Here is a 15,735-nt window from a genome sequence, read left to right as displayed (position 1 = left end):
CATTAAAAACTGTAGGAGTTTTTGTGCTTTCCTTGTACAATCCAAGACTAAAATTGTACTAATTTTTTTATAAAAAAAACTTTTTAGAGCAGTACTTTAGTCGCTATAAATATATACTGTGTCTAAATTGAATGTCCTGCACTTCCTGAAGCATATATAGCATTGAAAAAGTAATGTTTGTTTTTGAAGATGAAAAGGCTTAATGTTATTATCCCTGGGCTTTGGTCACATGATTGTGCCTACAGGAAGCTGCGGTCACATGGGGCCGGGCAGCGGGGCCAGTACAGCACGTCAGGGCGGCCACTTCTGCAGCTTCGGCACACGTGGACCAGGGAGGACCCACAGACCAAAATCGATTGTTTTAGGTAAATATAGGTGTTTCTGTTTCCCTAGGTTTCACTTTACCTACAAATACCCTGATTACTTGTCAATGAAGCCAAGTAAGCAGAATGAATGCAGGTATATCTTATGTATCAGGCACCAACTCTGATTATTTGCTGTTGTAATGTAACTGCCATAGCAGTAAACAAAGATCCTTATTAGTCTTAAACGTTATCAGACAAACCAGCTCGTGGAGCTCCAAAAATGAAACTACAAATATTGCATTTGTTAGTACCAAAAAATACAAAGGTTTTGAAATTATTTTTTTACGAACACTGCAGACAAAGGACACATGCTAATAATCACCATACATTCCATTTCTTTTAATTCAGCAAGCAAAGAAATCCCATAAAATAAAGACATCTAGGGTTATCTTTTAAATCCCTTTAAATCAACAAGCAAACAAGCAATGAAAAAAAATCTAGGTTTATTTTGTTGTATTATAGTTCGTCTTCCTTGCAGAACCATAATTAACTGGACCTTATGGAAATATGGTGATGACCATAGAAATGTTAAGATTAAATGTTAACATTATCCATGCTTTTTCAGAAATGTATGATGCAGTTATGTTGGATACCAGTTCCAGGGTGGTAAGGCAAATATTTAGTAATTACACAGTGGTTAGAAATTTAGTTTGAATAGGAAATTTCTGTTCTGCAGTGAAGTCTCATCCACACGCCAAGGTGCGATCCTACAGTTTACCCATCGCCATGGAAACTCACTACAAGGAAGGTTCAATCTAACACAGGGATGTCAAACCCAAATACAAAGTGGGCCGAAATTGTACTCTGGAACCAAATCGCGGGCCAACCTCAATGTCTACTGGCCACCTTCCTCATTTATAAAGTTCCCAGGTGTCTAATGGCCCCTCTCCACATCCTATACAGTTCCCTGGTGTCTGGTGGTCTTCCTTCCCCCATACAGTTCCCTGGTGTTTAGAGGCCCCCACCCTCCCCTATAAAGTTCCATAGTGTTTAGGGCTTTCCCCCTACCTCACGTATATGACTTCCCTGGTGTTCTAGGGCTTCACCTCCAATATGGCTTCCTTGGTGGTCTACAGTGGGCCAAACATAATGGAAAGTGGGGAAACCACCTGAGGGCCAAACTTAATGGCTCTGAGGGCCACTGTATGATCTAACAAATCATACAGTGTTTTAGGTGACTTTCAAAATCCAGTTGTTCAAACAGCTGTAGTTCGGTTTGTCACTAGAAAGTGCGATCACATGCAAAATCGCATTGATTACCATTTAAAACCGGCAGTTTATTGAATTCATAAAAAGGTTTCATAACTAAATTGGACATAGCAGCATACATAGTAAAATCATCATTGTAGGAGTATTTTTAGTAGGCTTTTTCAATAATGGGTCTATTGAACCCTGGCAAATCCCCATAGTTGGATGAGACTCAGACTATGAAATGTACCATTTACTCCTGACTGTTGCCTGGGCTGGATATTGGTATATATGGTAGACAGTGCCTTGACGTGGGGGCCAGGAGAGTACTTAGCAGTTGTGGCATAGCTGGGCCTCCAACTAGCCAGTCCAGCCAAACATGGGAACTCACAAGAAATCAGCAGAGCCTAGTCAGTGGCAGCAATCGGTGCTGCTGGGGTGGCATGTTTACTGCCATGCAAACCATCACAAGCTTGCATTAAAGCACAGCAGAAGTCAGAGCACAGAGCAATCATTACTATGTGGATATATTGAGGAGTGAAATAAAGCACTCACAGCAGATATGCCAGTCCCTACAGAGAGAACATGAATTGGCCCCAGACTTAGAAAATCTCCAAAACTCTTAAAGTGAGAGAAGTATGGAGGCTGACTTATTAACTTTTAAACAGTGGAAATTGCCTGGCTGTCCTGCTGATGTTCTGCCTATAAGACTAATAGCCATAGACCATGAACAAGCTTGCAGATCAGATGGTTCTGACTGAAGTCTGACTGGTTTTGCCTCATGCTTGTCTCGGGTGTGTGATTCAGATACTACTGATGCCAGAAGATCAGCAAACTGCCAGGCAACTGGTGGTGTTTAAAAGGAAATGCATATAGCAGCCCCATATGCCTCTACAGGTTACATGTAAAGTTCTAGTTAAATCACCTGTGTTTTTGTTTTTTTTAAATTTGTATTGTGTGTAACATATCATGATTTGCAGAGTTTTGTGCATTGCATGTGAGACAGTTTTGCATTATTTTTTTTTTTACCTGGCTTGCCTATTATGTAAATGAATCTTCCTATTTTGGATGGCAGATGCAGCTTGGTTAGACTGAATAGTAGTCTGAACTGTCCAAACACCCCTTTTTCCCATAAGACTTTCAAAAGGGCAGTGAGAAATGCTTTTGTTGCAGACAACGTAGAGTGCGCTTTGGGTCCTACAGGAGGAAAGCGCTTCGCCAATGTTTTATTGTGGATTGATGAGAGGTACACGGGGGTTTTGTAAAGTTGACCACAGACATTTGATCTTTCTTAAAGGAGCGTACACACGCTGTATTTTTACTAGCGACTGGTCCGTCAGACCCTCCTGCGGAGCAGTTGTTCTGCCGACAGTAGCATGTGTGTACAAGCTGTCGGCAGACTGAGAAGACTTATCAGTCTGCCGACACCTTGTACACACATGCTACTGTCGGCAGAACGACTGCTCCGCAGGATGGTCTGACTGACCCGTCGCTTGAAAAACGACGGCGTGTGTATGCGCCTTAACAGTGGGAAAGGAACTCCCGGGCTTCTGGCAATAAGGCATTCCAGGATGCATCCTGCTAATATATCACCGAGTACGGGTGTGCAGTGCACAAAACTCTGCATTGCTGCTTATTGCAAATTAAAGGAAACCTATAAAAAAGAATAAAGTTTAGATCTATTTCCCATGTAGAGGGAAGCCTTTGGATGGCATCCCGATCCTGAAGCAGTGAATTTTGGCACCTGTGGTAGTCTAGCAATATTTTCACCACCACAATGTTAATAATGTTGGGCGCCAGATATATAGCTAAAGAGAAGGTAATGCATCGGTGGGGTGGGTTAGTGTTGAGTGTAGAGTAGGGGGGGGGGGGGCGTAGTGTTAGGAGTAAGTAGGGGAAGGGTTAGTGTTTGGAAGAGGTAAGGGAAGGGTTAGAGTTAGGATTAGGTTTTGGGATGGTTAAGGCTCATTCACAATAGTCAGGGAGTTAAAATGCTTGAATAAAAGCTCATGAATAGGTTTGATTTGCTGTGCATTTCCACACATTTCCATGAGTTTTAACTCCCGAGTTGAAATGCACTGCAAAGCAATGTTTTATTGCGAATGATAAAATAAGTCTATGGACTTTAATGCTACCAAGTAAAACACACACTGTGCAGTGAATGGAAACTCATTGCAACTCATAGTGTGAATGAGCTCTTAGTGTTATGCGTAGGTTGGGGGAGAGCTGGTGTTTGGAGTAGGTAGGGTTAGAGTTAGTAGTGGGGAGGGTTAGTGTTGGGAGTAGGTAGGAAGAGCGTTAGTATTAGGAGCAGGTAGTGGGAGGGTTAGAATTAAGAGCAGGTAGGAGGAGGCTTAGGGCCTGTTTCCACTACTGAGTGATGCGAATGCAGCTACCTAGCCGCATCTCATCACTTCCGCAGCCGGCCGCATCACTTGTATTGGAGGAGATGGGACACGGCTGCGGGCGGACGCGGCCGTGCGAGAATCTGCAGCATGCTGCAGATTCTCAGAACGCTCCGCACCACTCAGCACAACATGCACGCAGTGGAAACTCTTTAATTGTCGTGCATGTGTTTCAGGACACCTGCGGTGCGATGCGGCTATGCAGCCGCATCGCACCGCTCCTAGGAAAACGGGCCCTGGCTGTTAGGAGAAGGTAGGAGGCGGCTTACTGTTAGGAGCAGGTAGGGGGAAGGTTAGAATTAGGAGCAGGTAGGAGGAGGGTTAGTGTTGGGAGCAGGTAGGAGGAGGGTTAGTGTTGGGAGCAGGTAGGAGGAGCGTTAGTTTTAGGAGCAGGTAGTGGGAGGGTTAGAATTAGGAGCAGGTAGGAGGCGGCTTACTGTTAGGAGCAGGTAGGAGGAGGGTTAGTGTTGGAAGCAAGTAGGAGGAGGGTTAGTGTTGGGAGCAGGTAGGAGGAGGGTTAGTGTTGGGAGCAGGTAGGAGGAGGGTTAGTGTTGGGAGCAGGTAGGAGGAGGGTAAGTGTTGGGAGCAGGTAGGAGGAGGGTAAGTGTTGGGAGCAGGTAGGAGGAGGATTAGTGTTGGGAGCAGGTAGGAGGAGGATTAGTGTTGGGAGCAGGTAGGAGGAGGATTAGTGTTGGGAGCAGGTAGGAGGAGGATTAGTGTTGGGAGCAGGTAGGAGGAGGGTTAGTGTTGGGAGCAGGTAGGAGGAGGGTTAGTGTTGGGAGCAGGTAGGAAGAGGGTTACTGTTGGGAGTAGGTAGGAAGAGGGTTACTGTTGGGAGTAGGTAGAAAGAGGGTTACTGTTGGGAGTAGGTAGGAAGAGGGTTACTGTTGGGAGTAGGTAGGAAGAGGGTTACTGTTGGGAGTAGGTAGGAAGAGGGTTACTGTTGGGAGTAGGTAGGAAGAGGGTTACTGTTGGGAGTAGGTAGGAAGAGGGTTACTGTTGGGAGTAGGTAGGAAGAGGGTTACTGTTGGGAGTAGGTAGGAAGAGGGTTACTGTTGGGAGTAGGTAGGAAGAGGGTTACTGTTGGGAGTAGGTGGGAAGAGGGTTACTGTTGGAAGTAGGTGGGAAGAGGGTTACTGTTGGAAGTAGGTGGGAAGAGGGTTACTGTTGGGAGTAGGTAGGAAGAGGGTTACTGTTGGGAGTAGGTAGGAAGAGGGTTACTGTTGGGAGTAGGTGGGAAGAGGGTTACTGTTGGGAGTAGGTGGGAAGAGGGTTACTGTTGGGAGTAGGTGGGAAGAGGGTTACTGTTGGGAGTAGGTAGGAAGAGGGTTACTGTTGCGACTAGGTAGGAAGAGGGTTACTGTTGGGAGTAGGTAGGAGGAAGGTTAGTGTTGGAAGTAGGTAGGAAGAGGGTTAGTGTTAGGAGCAGGTAGGAGGAGGGGTGCCTGAACTAGAGCCTTAAAGTTATCACAGTGAGGTTTCACGTTCTTTCTCTGCCTAGATTTACTTCACTTGCGCTATTGGTAAATCCTGTTGTTTTGACAAATATCTGCCAGATCAGCTTGCCAGTGTGTGGCCAGCATTTACTATGCTTCTGACAGGCTGTTTGCCCTGGGTATGGGAATCTGCAGAGCGCACACACATGCATCTGACTGTGCTCCTGTCTAGCAGATGAAGCACCATCTGATATTTAACGTTACTTCATGACACACCTGACATTCAGTACTGTGTGGCTGTATTGTGACAGTCTGTATAGCTGTGTATTTCCATCATAGATTAGGGTTTTATTGCCTTGGTGATATGTGATAGAGTTGGATGCGGTTTTCACAAGCCTGTCTGTAAAAGCAATGTGGTAATGATGTCTTTCAGAGTCGGCCAGAGGGGTGCCGGACTATCTGCAACCATCGCCAGGAGCGAGCATGAGATCTCGGAAATCATTGATGGTCTGTCTGAGCAGGAGGTGAGGTCATCCTAGAGTCTGTTTCACGTTTACTATTATCAGTACATCACAGGCTAATTTCTTAATGAAAGTCTTCAAAGCTTGCTGTTGCCTTTGGCCAGTCGGCTCCCTCTGTTCATTTGCCAGCTGAGTCTTCAAGCAGAAAAAGCTCTAATTTATTTCAGTTCCTCCATGTTATTGTGTTTTCCTGTGAAATGAATTAGCAGAAAGACATACGTGTCTTTCTTTTTAATTACCACAATCCATGCTACGGTAAACTGAATGATTATGCTTCATGCTGATGCAAATACTTGTGCAGTATTGTTCCCTATGAGGAATGTGCGTATATCTGTACTCCAAGTCATGCACGGCGTGCAAGCCCTAGGATCAATTAAAGCGGAACTGAAGAATGTATTAAAAAAAAGTTTCACTTACCTTCCTGTCCCGCGCCGGTACTCCATGATCTTCTGTTCTCCCGCCGCCAGCTAGTTTCGTTACCGTCGACTTGTAAGTTGACGGCAACTGCGCCTGAGCCGCACGTAGCGCTTTCCGCATTCCAGCCCGCAATAGAGTACTGCTGCTGATAGTCAACGGCAATGAAACTAGCGGGCGGTGGGAGAACAGAGGATCGTGGAGGACCAGCACGGGAGAGGACAGCTGCAAGGGGCTGGCAGAAGCCCCAGGTAAGTGAAACACTTTGTTTTAATACATTCTTCAGTTCTACTTTAAGAATCGGAGAGAGAACTAAATATCCTAGAAAGGATAGGCTGCACCACCAATATATTCAATGTCGTTTATTAGAACACTTAGGTGAATAGAAATCGAAAACAATTTAAAATGGTGAAAGCCCCCTGGCCTCAGGTTTTTTTTTTTTTTAACCCAGGTGGATTACAGTGCAGCTTATAGGGTTACTCGTTTGAGGTGAGGCACATAATCATTGAATTTCCCCACACAGATGTGTTTGGGGTGTGCTTGGCACATTGTTTTAACTGGTTTTATATTTGTATTGACCGAAGTGTTGGAATAAAAGATATTGAATGTATTGGTGGTGCAGCCTATCCTTTCCAGCATTTCTGATTCTTCTATCTCTGTAGTCCCCTATGGTCTGACATACATAAGTCACAGCACCACACAAAACACATGATTAAAAGGGTGTAAACCGAGCACTCGATTCAGGGTTTAAGCCTATAAGGGCAGCTGCCAGGAATGGCATGCAGAGTGGGTTGAGTGATACATCCACTGTATGCTGTTTACTGTATTCAGCTCGATAGAGGTCTGTGACTCTGCATGCTATTCCTGAAAAGCGAAATGGGTTGGAGGATATGTTCACTATATACCATCAAGTGTATGTATCCTCCAACTCACTCTGCATGCTATTCACTGTAGTCTGCTCCGTAGATGTCTACAAGGTCAGCTACTGGTAATGCAATCCAGTGCAGGTGCCATCTGATCTTGCATCCAGTGCAGGTGCCGTCTGATCTTGCATCCAGTGCAGGCGCCGTCTGATCTTGCATCCAGTGCAGGCGCCGTCTGATCTTGCATCCAGTGCAGGCGCCGTCTGATCTTGCATCCAGTGCAGGCGCCGTCTGATCTTGCATCCAGTGCAGGCGCCATCTGATCTTGCATCCAGTGCAGGCGCCATCTGATCTTGCATCCAGTGCAGGCGCCATCTGATCTTGCATCCAGTGCAGGCGCCATCTGATCTTGCATCCAGTGCAGGCGCCATCTGATCTTGCATCCAGTGCAGGCGCCGTCTGATCTTGCATCCAGTGCAGGCGCCGTCTGATCTTGCATCCAGTGCAGGCGCCGTCTGATCTTGCATCCAGTGCAGGCGCCGTCTGATCTTGCATCCAGTGCAGGCGCCGTCTGATCTTGCATCCAGTGCAGGCGCCGTCTGATCTTGCATCCTGTGCAGGCGCCGTCTGATCTTGCATCCAGTGCAGGCGCCGTCTGATCTTGCATCCAGTGCAGGTGCCGTCTGATCTTGCATCCAGTGTAGATGCTATCTGAAAGGGTACCTAAAGTGACAGTAAGGCTCCTGTTTGAATTTACCTTTGGCTTCTAGGGTTGCAACAGTATGAAATATGACGGTATGATGTCTTAAAAAAAAAAAAACACAGAATGATGGTATCACAGTATTACACAATTATTCTAATTACAATGACTATTATAAAAATGAAAAAAGGTCAACATTGAAAACAACTCTTTATTAAACTCTTAAAGAGACACTGAAGTGAAAAAAAATATATGATATAATGAATTGGTTGTGTACTATGAATAATTACTAGAAGATGAGCAGCAAAGAAAATATTCTCATATTTTTATTTTCAAGTATATAGTGTTTTTTCTATCATTGCATCATTCTCTAATATGTGCAGATTACACAACACTCAGCATTCAAAATGATTCTTTCAGAGCAGTCTGTGAACTAATGAACTCTCCTCTGCCAGAGGAAAAGTAAATAGTTAACTAACAGTTGAGATAATAAAAGTCAGAAAACAGCCCTCTCCACGACTTTTGAAAGTCGTAGAGATAATGGCTTTTTTGTATAGAGATAACAACTGGAGTTTCTTAACTCTTCCTGTACTGGAAACAATTAGACTGATGTATCTGATCTTAATGTTTTATTTCTTAGCTGTACTACACATATAAATCATAATATCATAGTTTTTTTTTCGCTTCAGTGTCTCTTTAAAGGATATGTCCGAGATGGAAAAACAAAATCTACTTACCTTAGGTTTCCTCCTGCACCTGGCAGCCTATCTGACCCTTGCCGCAGCTTCACTGGCCCGGGATCCCCGCAGGTGCCGACCTCGCCAGGTGCGCCTGCGCTCACATGTTCTGCGCAGGCACACAGAGCGCTCCAGACCACGAGTGGCGCATTCACGCAGGTGCAGTAAATGCTGACCTGGCGAAGTCTTATTCTGCAATGGAGGGGTTCCCAGGACACCGGAGCTGTGGCAAGGGACAGATAGGCTGCCAGGGGCTGAAGAAAGCCCCAGGTAAGTAGATTTTTTTTTTCCAGCTCAGATATATCCTTTAAGGGTTAGTGTCGTCCTGTCGTGCTCAAAATATTTACTCTTTTAAATGTCAAAAATGCCAACAATACCAAAAGTAAAAGTCAATCCTGCCGTGGCAGTCAGGTGGCACCAGAGAGATCAAACACAACTTGTGCTCAGTCACAGATGAGGGGGAGTTAGATGGGCTGAACTAATCTAAATACATAGTGTGCATTTCTCTCGGTTTTCCTTATGACCTGTGTCAGAGTTCCGGTCCTTTTTAATCTCCTGTGGTGTGTGTGTGTGTGTGTGTGTGTGTGTGTGTGTGTGTGTGTGTGTGTGTGTGTGTGTGTGTGTGTGTGTGTGTGTGTGACTGTGCCTTAGGACAGGCAGGCTCTCAGAGTGATTGCCTAGTGGCCACTCCACATAGTCCAATATTATGGGGGAAACTTGGAGGGGCAGTGCATCAGCGTTGGAGGCAGATGAGCAGGGGCTGGTTAATAGATGAATAGATACCCCTATAGACTCTGGCCCTGGCCTGGTGCATTTTTTTTATACCTTTATGGGCTTTATTTGCCTTATTCGTTAAACTGTTGTCTGCATCTTCGGAATATCTGCAATGTCATCTGTGCACCCCGCCTCAGTTTCTTGTCCCCGCCATCCTTCTCTCTGTTCCCCTCCGCAAGACTCCCAGGCTACTTCCTATTAGCAGAGGGTCGCTACAGATTGCGCAGGCGCCGACTGGAAACACGTGTCTTTTGATGATGCGCAGAGCGCTCCCTGCCGCCATCACAGGACCGCAAGTCAACAGTCAGCGCCTGCACAATCTGTAGCGACACTCCACGACCCGGAACTGGTTTTCCTAGCTCAGGGGACAGAGAGACGGACAAGCGGAGGCGAGGATACCCGTATGACATTGTGGACAGTCCAAAGATGCGGCCAAAGCAAAAAAAAAAACAAGACTGTAAAATGTGAATGGGCATGGTATGCTTACCATGAACATTCAAACCGTGGTATACCGCCACATCAGTATACCGTGGCAACCCCAGCTTCTTCCAGCCCCTCTTTAGTCCTTATTGTCCCTGGTGGTCATTCCGCTCTGCTCCATTCAGCAGCTGTGCCTTTCTGAAAGCTTGCTGGCTCAGCCAGCCATGGGCTACTTCGCATGCATGGCCCCGGCTGGGTACCTCCTCTAGCATGTTCCATGTCTGGGAGCTTTTGACGCATGCATAGTTGCAATTTTTATGAACTGTGCAAGTGCAGAACGATCGAGGAGACATGCGGCCCAGTGCCGCGCATGCAGCTTTGGAGGGGACAGCTGCTCAATGGAACAGAGTAGAACGATAGTGAGGGATCAGAAGGCCTACAGGAGGCTTGAAAAATCCCCAGGTAAGTTAACTGGGCACCTTACTGTCCCTCAAGAGATTTCTTTAAAGTAGACCTGAACACAGAACTTCATCTCAGCTCTAAAAGATAAGCATCAGCACAATAACCTTTAAAGAAAAAAACATTTCCTTGTTATAGCTGATTCAAATCCTGCAATAAATCTGCAGTTTGTGTACCTCCTGCTTTCTTGGAAGCAGACATATTAACATCCTGTGCTTACAACTGAGCTCTCTGCCGTGGCAGTCAGCTGACACGGCCGAGAGATCAAATTACAACTTGTGTTTAGTCACAGATGAGGGGGAACTAGACATGGCTAAACTCTCTTAATACATACAGGGGGCGATTCTCGGTTTTCCCTTTGCCCTGTGCAAGAGTTCAGGTCCACTTTACAGCAGCTCTGTTGAAACCAGCATTAGGCAAGATCAAATCTACTGATGGTATCTGCAGAAACAAGTGTGACTTGTCACCGGTTTGCGAAAAATAACTTTTATAAACACAGCACTGCTGTTCATCGCTATTTTGGAAAACTAGACAAATTCGTGAGTAAGTAGAAGCAAAACTCTTGCACTTTGCAATATAATGTAAAATTCTCCATTGTAGTTTCCATGGAAGACTGGTAGATTTCTGTGTGATTGCTTTGTACTTTTGTAGACACTGCCTTTCTCTCTCTCTCTCTTCAGAATAATGAAAAGCAAATGCGACAGCTCTCTGTCATCCCGCCTATGATGTTCGACGCAGAGCAGCGAAGGGTGAAGTTTATTAACATGAATGGTTTGATAGAAGATCCCATGAAGTTCTATAAGGACCGTCAGTTTATGAACGTCTGGACGGAACACGAAAAGGAAATATTTAAAGAAAAGTAATATTTTGTTTAATTTTGGCAAAGTGAAAAATTATAAACAGGGCATTGCATGAAATAAAAGATGGTTGTTGCCCTTTTTGTCAAATACGAACCTTCATATCAAAATGCTTTCTTCAAGGGTTATTTAAGCTGTTGTTGCATAGACCTGGCAAGTCAGGGGCAGCTGTATGAAATGAAGGGGGATGGGGGTTCCCTGGACATGCTCATTCAAAAGCTATGGGGTAGCTGTGAGGGTCACAGTTGCGTGTTATAGGACACTCGCACACTCTCACTCTCTCACTCCCTTTCTGTGACTGGAGCTGCATGTTAAGATTTTATAGCCGATTGCATCCTGTGATCTGTAGCAGAGTTCCCAAACTGTGTTCTCAAAGCCAACCAACAGTGCGTGTTTAGTAGGCGACCAGAAGCATTCACAGGTGAGGTGATTGGAAGCGGGAAATTTGGGCAGCTGCTAGAAAACATGGGCGCTGCATTGGCCACAATACCAATTTCGGCTATAGCCAGTAGACTATTTCGGCACCGGAGGGGACAAATATAGCGAAAGTTCTTTGGCGGCGAAGTAGGTTGTTAGGTGTAGGGAGTTTAGGTGTCGGTTAGTATTAGGAGTACGTAGCAGTTTTTGTACAGCTGTATAGGGGCACCAAAAGTATAGAAGTAGGATAAAATGTTTTAAAAGAGAACAATGGGTGGTTAGTGGTGGACTTAACGCCCTAAAATCGACACAGAAAAATGTTGCTTAATTCAAGAAAAGCGATTTATTTACATACTCTGGACAGATGCAACGCGTTTTGTGGGCACATCCCACTTCATCAGGCAATAAAATTAGAGTACAATCGACTCATATGTTCTCAGTACAAGCTTAGCGTCTGACAGAATCGCTTTTGTTGAATTGAGCAACATTTTTCTGTCTATTTTGGGGAGGTAAGTCCACCACTAACCCCCCATTGTTCTCTTTTAAAACATTTTATCCTACTTTTATACTTTTGGTGCCTCTGTACAGCTGTACAATAAGTGTGTCCACCCCTGGTGGAGGGGACTTGGTTCCCTTTTTTGCCATCTACAGACGGTCTAATGCTGGGCATAGACGGTACATTTATGTGGCTCGATGCCGGCGCGCCCCCGCAGATCCATTCCCGCTAGTCCACATGGGCACTTCCTTATCAGCTCTTCGTTTTTGCCATTGTCCGGCCGCGGGGATCGAGCCATGCAGTGATCGGACACGTCGGAAATTATCAATCAAGCCATCAGCGGCTCGATTGATGAGAAAAAACGTACAGTCTATGCCCAGCATAATACTCCCCACCTGCCTTCAAAGTGGTTACCTGATACGGTAACCCATATTTGTGAGTATACCATTATACTTCTCCTTCTATACCCATAAGTTACAGTGCATACTACACTATATTGGGCTCTCGATGCTTTCCCTCCTTATACGTAGGAGTAGGTTAGTGTTAGGCGTACGTAGCATTAGGTTAGTGTTAGGATGTTCTATCCTATTTCCTGCCTGCAGAGAGTGACTTCTTAGCCTGAGTGGGGTCAGGTCTAATCTCCCCACCTGTCTTTCCAGTGGTTGCCTCAGTGGTAACCCTTGTTTGTGAGTATCATTTCTTGTACAATACTGAAAGTTGCTTTTGACATACTACACTATTAGGGGCTCTTGGTTTTCCCTATTTTTTTTTTAGTGTTGAGAGTAGGTAGGAATAGATTTGTATCAAGCGTTCATAGGAATAGGTTAGTGTCAGGAGTAAATAAAAGGAAAGTTAGTATGAGAGGAGGGTTGGGTAAACTGAAAATAGAATATCGGTAAAAGATGTTCTACTATCGGCTTGACTCTGAGCACCAAATTTCCTCAGCACTTTTTTTTTTCTTCTTCTACATGAGCTGGTTAGCGTCTCCGCCAAGCTGATTAGCTACTTTTGTGGATTTCCAAAAAACATGCACTGTTGTTGGGCCTTGAGAATAGGGTTGGGGAACACTGATTTGGAAGACAAACACAAATGTACATAGATGATTCACATCCTATAGGCTGTAGTTGTTAGAGGAACTGCAGTGAAAAGAACGTAATGAAAAAGTGCTTTATTTTTTTTACAATAATAATCTATACATGATTTAGTACGTATTTGCCCATTGTACAATCTTCCCTCTCCCTGATTTACATTCTGACATTTATCACATGGTGACCTCTTTACTACTGGCAGGTGATGTCTGTGGAAAGAAATGATGCATTTGAAAACAGCTGTTATTTCCCACAATGCAACAAGGTTCCCACAGTGTGATTTCAGCACCCTGGTGCTGACATCACACTGTGGGAGGGGTTTCACCACAATATCAGCCATACAGAGCCCCCTGATAATGTGTTTGAGAAAAAAAAATTCTCATGGGAAAGGGGGTATCCTCTACTGATTGGGATGGAGTTCAATCCTTGGTTACTGTTCCTCTTTTACTCTGTACTGACATTAAGAGAACTCCCTACAGCTACATTTAATGGATGCCCTAGGCTTTAAAGTCCCATTTCCTCAGATACAGTTTTCTTTGGAGCGGGAGGGTAAGGAGGAGAACTTTGGCCTTTGTCTGCGCTCGGTTGAGATGATCTGGCTGTCTGGATCCCTTGCTGAAGCATTGGAGCCACTGTACACTTGCTAGATTCATGGCAGACGCAGCCTTGATAGTCTGCCTCTGCTGACAAATATCCGGTGTGTGTGAAGGGCTTTGTACGTTGAAAAGATTCATATTTGCATTTTCAAACTGAAGAGGTTTTGATTTGCATTCTGTCTTGTTGCAAATCATTAGTTCCGCTTTAAGCAGCAGCTCAAGTAGAATTGTCCAGTTTATTTCGCAGCCTTAACCCTCATGGCGGTATAAAAAAATCCGCCAGGAGGCAGCGCAGCAGTTTTTTTTTTTATTATTTATTATATCATGTAGCGAGGCACATGATAGCCACTGCTCAGCGGCATCCCCCCGCCCGCTTCGATCGCCTTCGGCGATCTCCGATCAGGAAATCCCGTTCAAAGAACGGGATTTCCTGGAGGGCTTCCCCTGTCGCCATGGCGACGGTGCGGGATCGTCATTGGGAGTTCCGAACCACCCCTCAGCGCTGCCTGGCACTTATTGGCCAGGCAGCGCATGGGGTCTGAGGGGGGGGGGGGGCGCACGGCGCGCCGGATAGCGGCGATCGAGCGTGGGGCGGCGGCGATCGGTGTGCTGACGCAGCTAGCAAAGTGCTAGCTGCGTTCAGCAAAAAAAAAATTGAACAAATCGGCCCAGCAGTGCCGGAGAAAACCTCCTGCGCGGCTTACCCTGAACTACGTTTGGGGTTACTGCCAAGGAGGTTAAAGGGAAGGTCCAAGCAAAATAAAAAAAGTTTCACTTACCGGGGGCTTCTACCAGCCCCATGCAGCCATCCTGTGCTGTCGTAGTCACTCACTGCTGCTCTAGTCCCCCGCTGGCAGCTTGCCGACCTCGGATTTTTAAGCATTCCCGCCAGTGCAGGAACATTATCACATACATTTTTACGCGTTACTGGTTCTATGCGTAAATTGTTACGCATTGAACTACTAACACGTAAAAATGTATGTGATAATGTTCTTGCACTAGCGGGAATGCGTAAAAATGTACACAATGCGGACCGCCGACCTCCAAGGTCGGCAAGCTGCCAGCGGGGAACTGGAGCAGCAGTGACTACGACAGCACAGGATGGCTGCATGGGGCCTGGTAGAAGCTCCCGGTAAGTGAAACTCATTTTTTTATTTTGCTTAGACCTTCCCTTTAAATCTCTTCCATTATTATTTACCAGAGTGTGGCTCTGCATATTCAGCACGGCTTATCACCAGCTGCTGTTTAAATGTACTTCACATGCTAAACGGAAACAAGGTCCCGTTATTACGTTTTGTTATTTGGACAAACATTTGAAACCACTTTATTACCTACGTTATTACAGCTGGCGCGTCATGTAATTTGTATATTGTGTTTTTTTTTTTGTTTTTTTTTACAGATTTGTACAGCATCCTAAAAACTTTGGTATGATTTCTGCTCACCTGGAAAGAAAGGTATTGCTGTTTTGATATATATTTTAATTGTTAGGATAGTGTCTAGTATTAGGGCCCGTTTCCACTAGAGCGAATCCGCATGCGTTGTCTGCATGCGGATTCGCATAACTAATACAAGTGGATGAGACTGTTTCCACTTGTCAGTTTTTTGGTGCGTTTTTCTGTGCAGGATTTTTCTGCACGGTAGGGCCTGCAGAATTCGCCTGCGTGTGGAATGCAGGCGATTCGCAGGCAATGTATTTAATAGGGGAAAACGCACATGCGTTTTTTTGCCGCGATTTCGCGTGTAAATCGCACTAAAACTAATGTACATTGAGCCAGGCAGTGACATGGTTAAAATCGCTGATAGCCTGCCTATGCGAAATCGCGGCAAAAATCGCATGCGGAATCGCATCCGCATGCGATTTTGTCAGCAGTGGAATCCCAGCGATTCGCACCGCACTAGTGGAAACGGGCCCTTAACTGTTAGGGCTTGTACACAATGAAAATCGTCAAGCACAAACAGTACAATGCAATTGCGTTTTTTTTAGTCAAAAATTCTACTT

At 45.3% G+C, this 15,735-nt stretch overlaps 1 protein-coding gene across 11 annotated transcripts in view; it reads left to right on the top strand.

The window, feature by feature from the left end:
• NCOR1 (nuclear receptor corepressor 1) overlaps positions 1-15,735 on the top strand; it is a 262,192-nt gene that overhangs the window by 116,358 nt on the left and 130,099 nt on the right. For 7 of the 11 annotated variants that reach the window (XM_068270351.1, XM_068270350.1, XM_068270345.1 and 4 more), the window contains exons 11-14: positions 246-365; positions 5,828-5,918; positions 10,963-11,141; positions 15,136-15,190. In XM_068270351.1, the coding sequence (XP_068126452.1) occupies positions 246-365; positions 5,828-5,918; positions 10,963-11,141; positions 15,136-15,190 (445 nt within the window). The remainder of the gene's footprint in view (positions 1-245; positions 366-5,827; positions 5,919-10,962; positions 11,142-15,135; positions 15,191-15,735) is intronic. The other 4 variants (XM_068270355.1, XM_068270349.1, XM_068270353.1 and 1 more) reach the window with 1 other exon arrangement.

Source organism: Hyperolius riggenbachi, chromosome 2, assembly GCF_040937935.1.
Source record: "Hyperolius riggenbachi isolate aHypRig1 chromosome 2, aHypRig1.pri, whole genome shotgun sequence".
NCBI classification, from domain to species: Eukaryota; Metazoa; Chordata; class Amphibia; order Anura; family Hyperoliidae; genus Hyperolius; species Hyperolius riggenbachi.
This window is presented reverse-complemented; position numbering and strand designations above follow the sequence as displayed.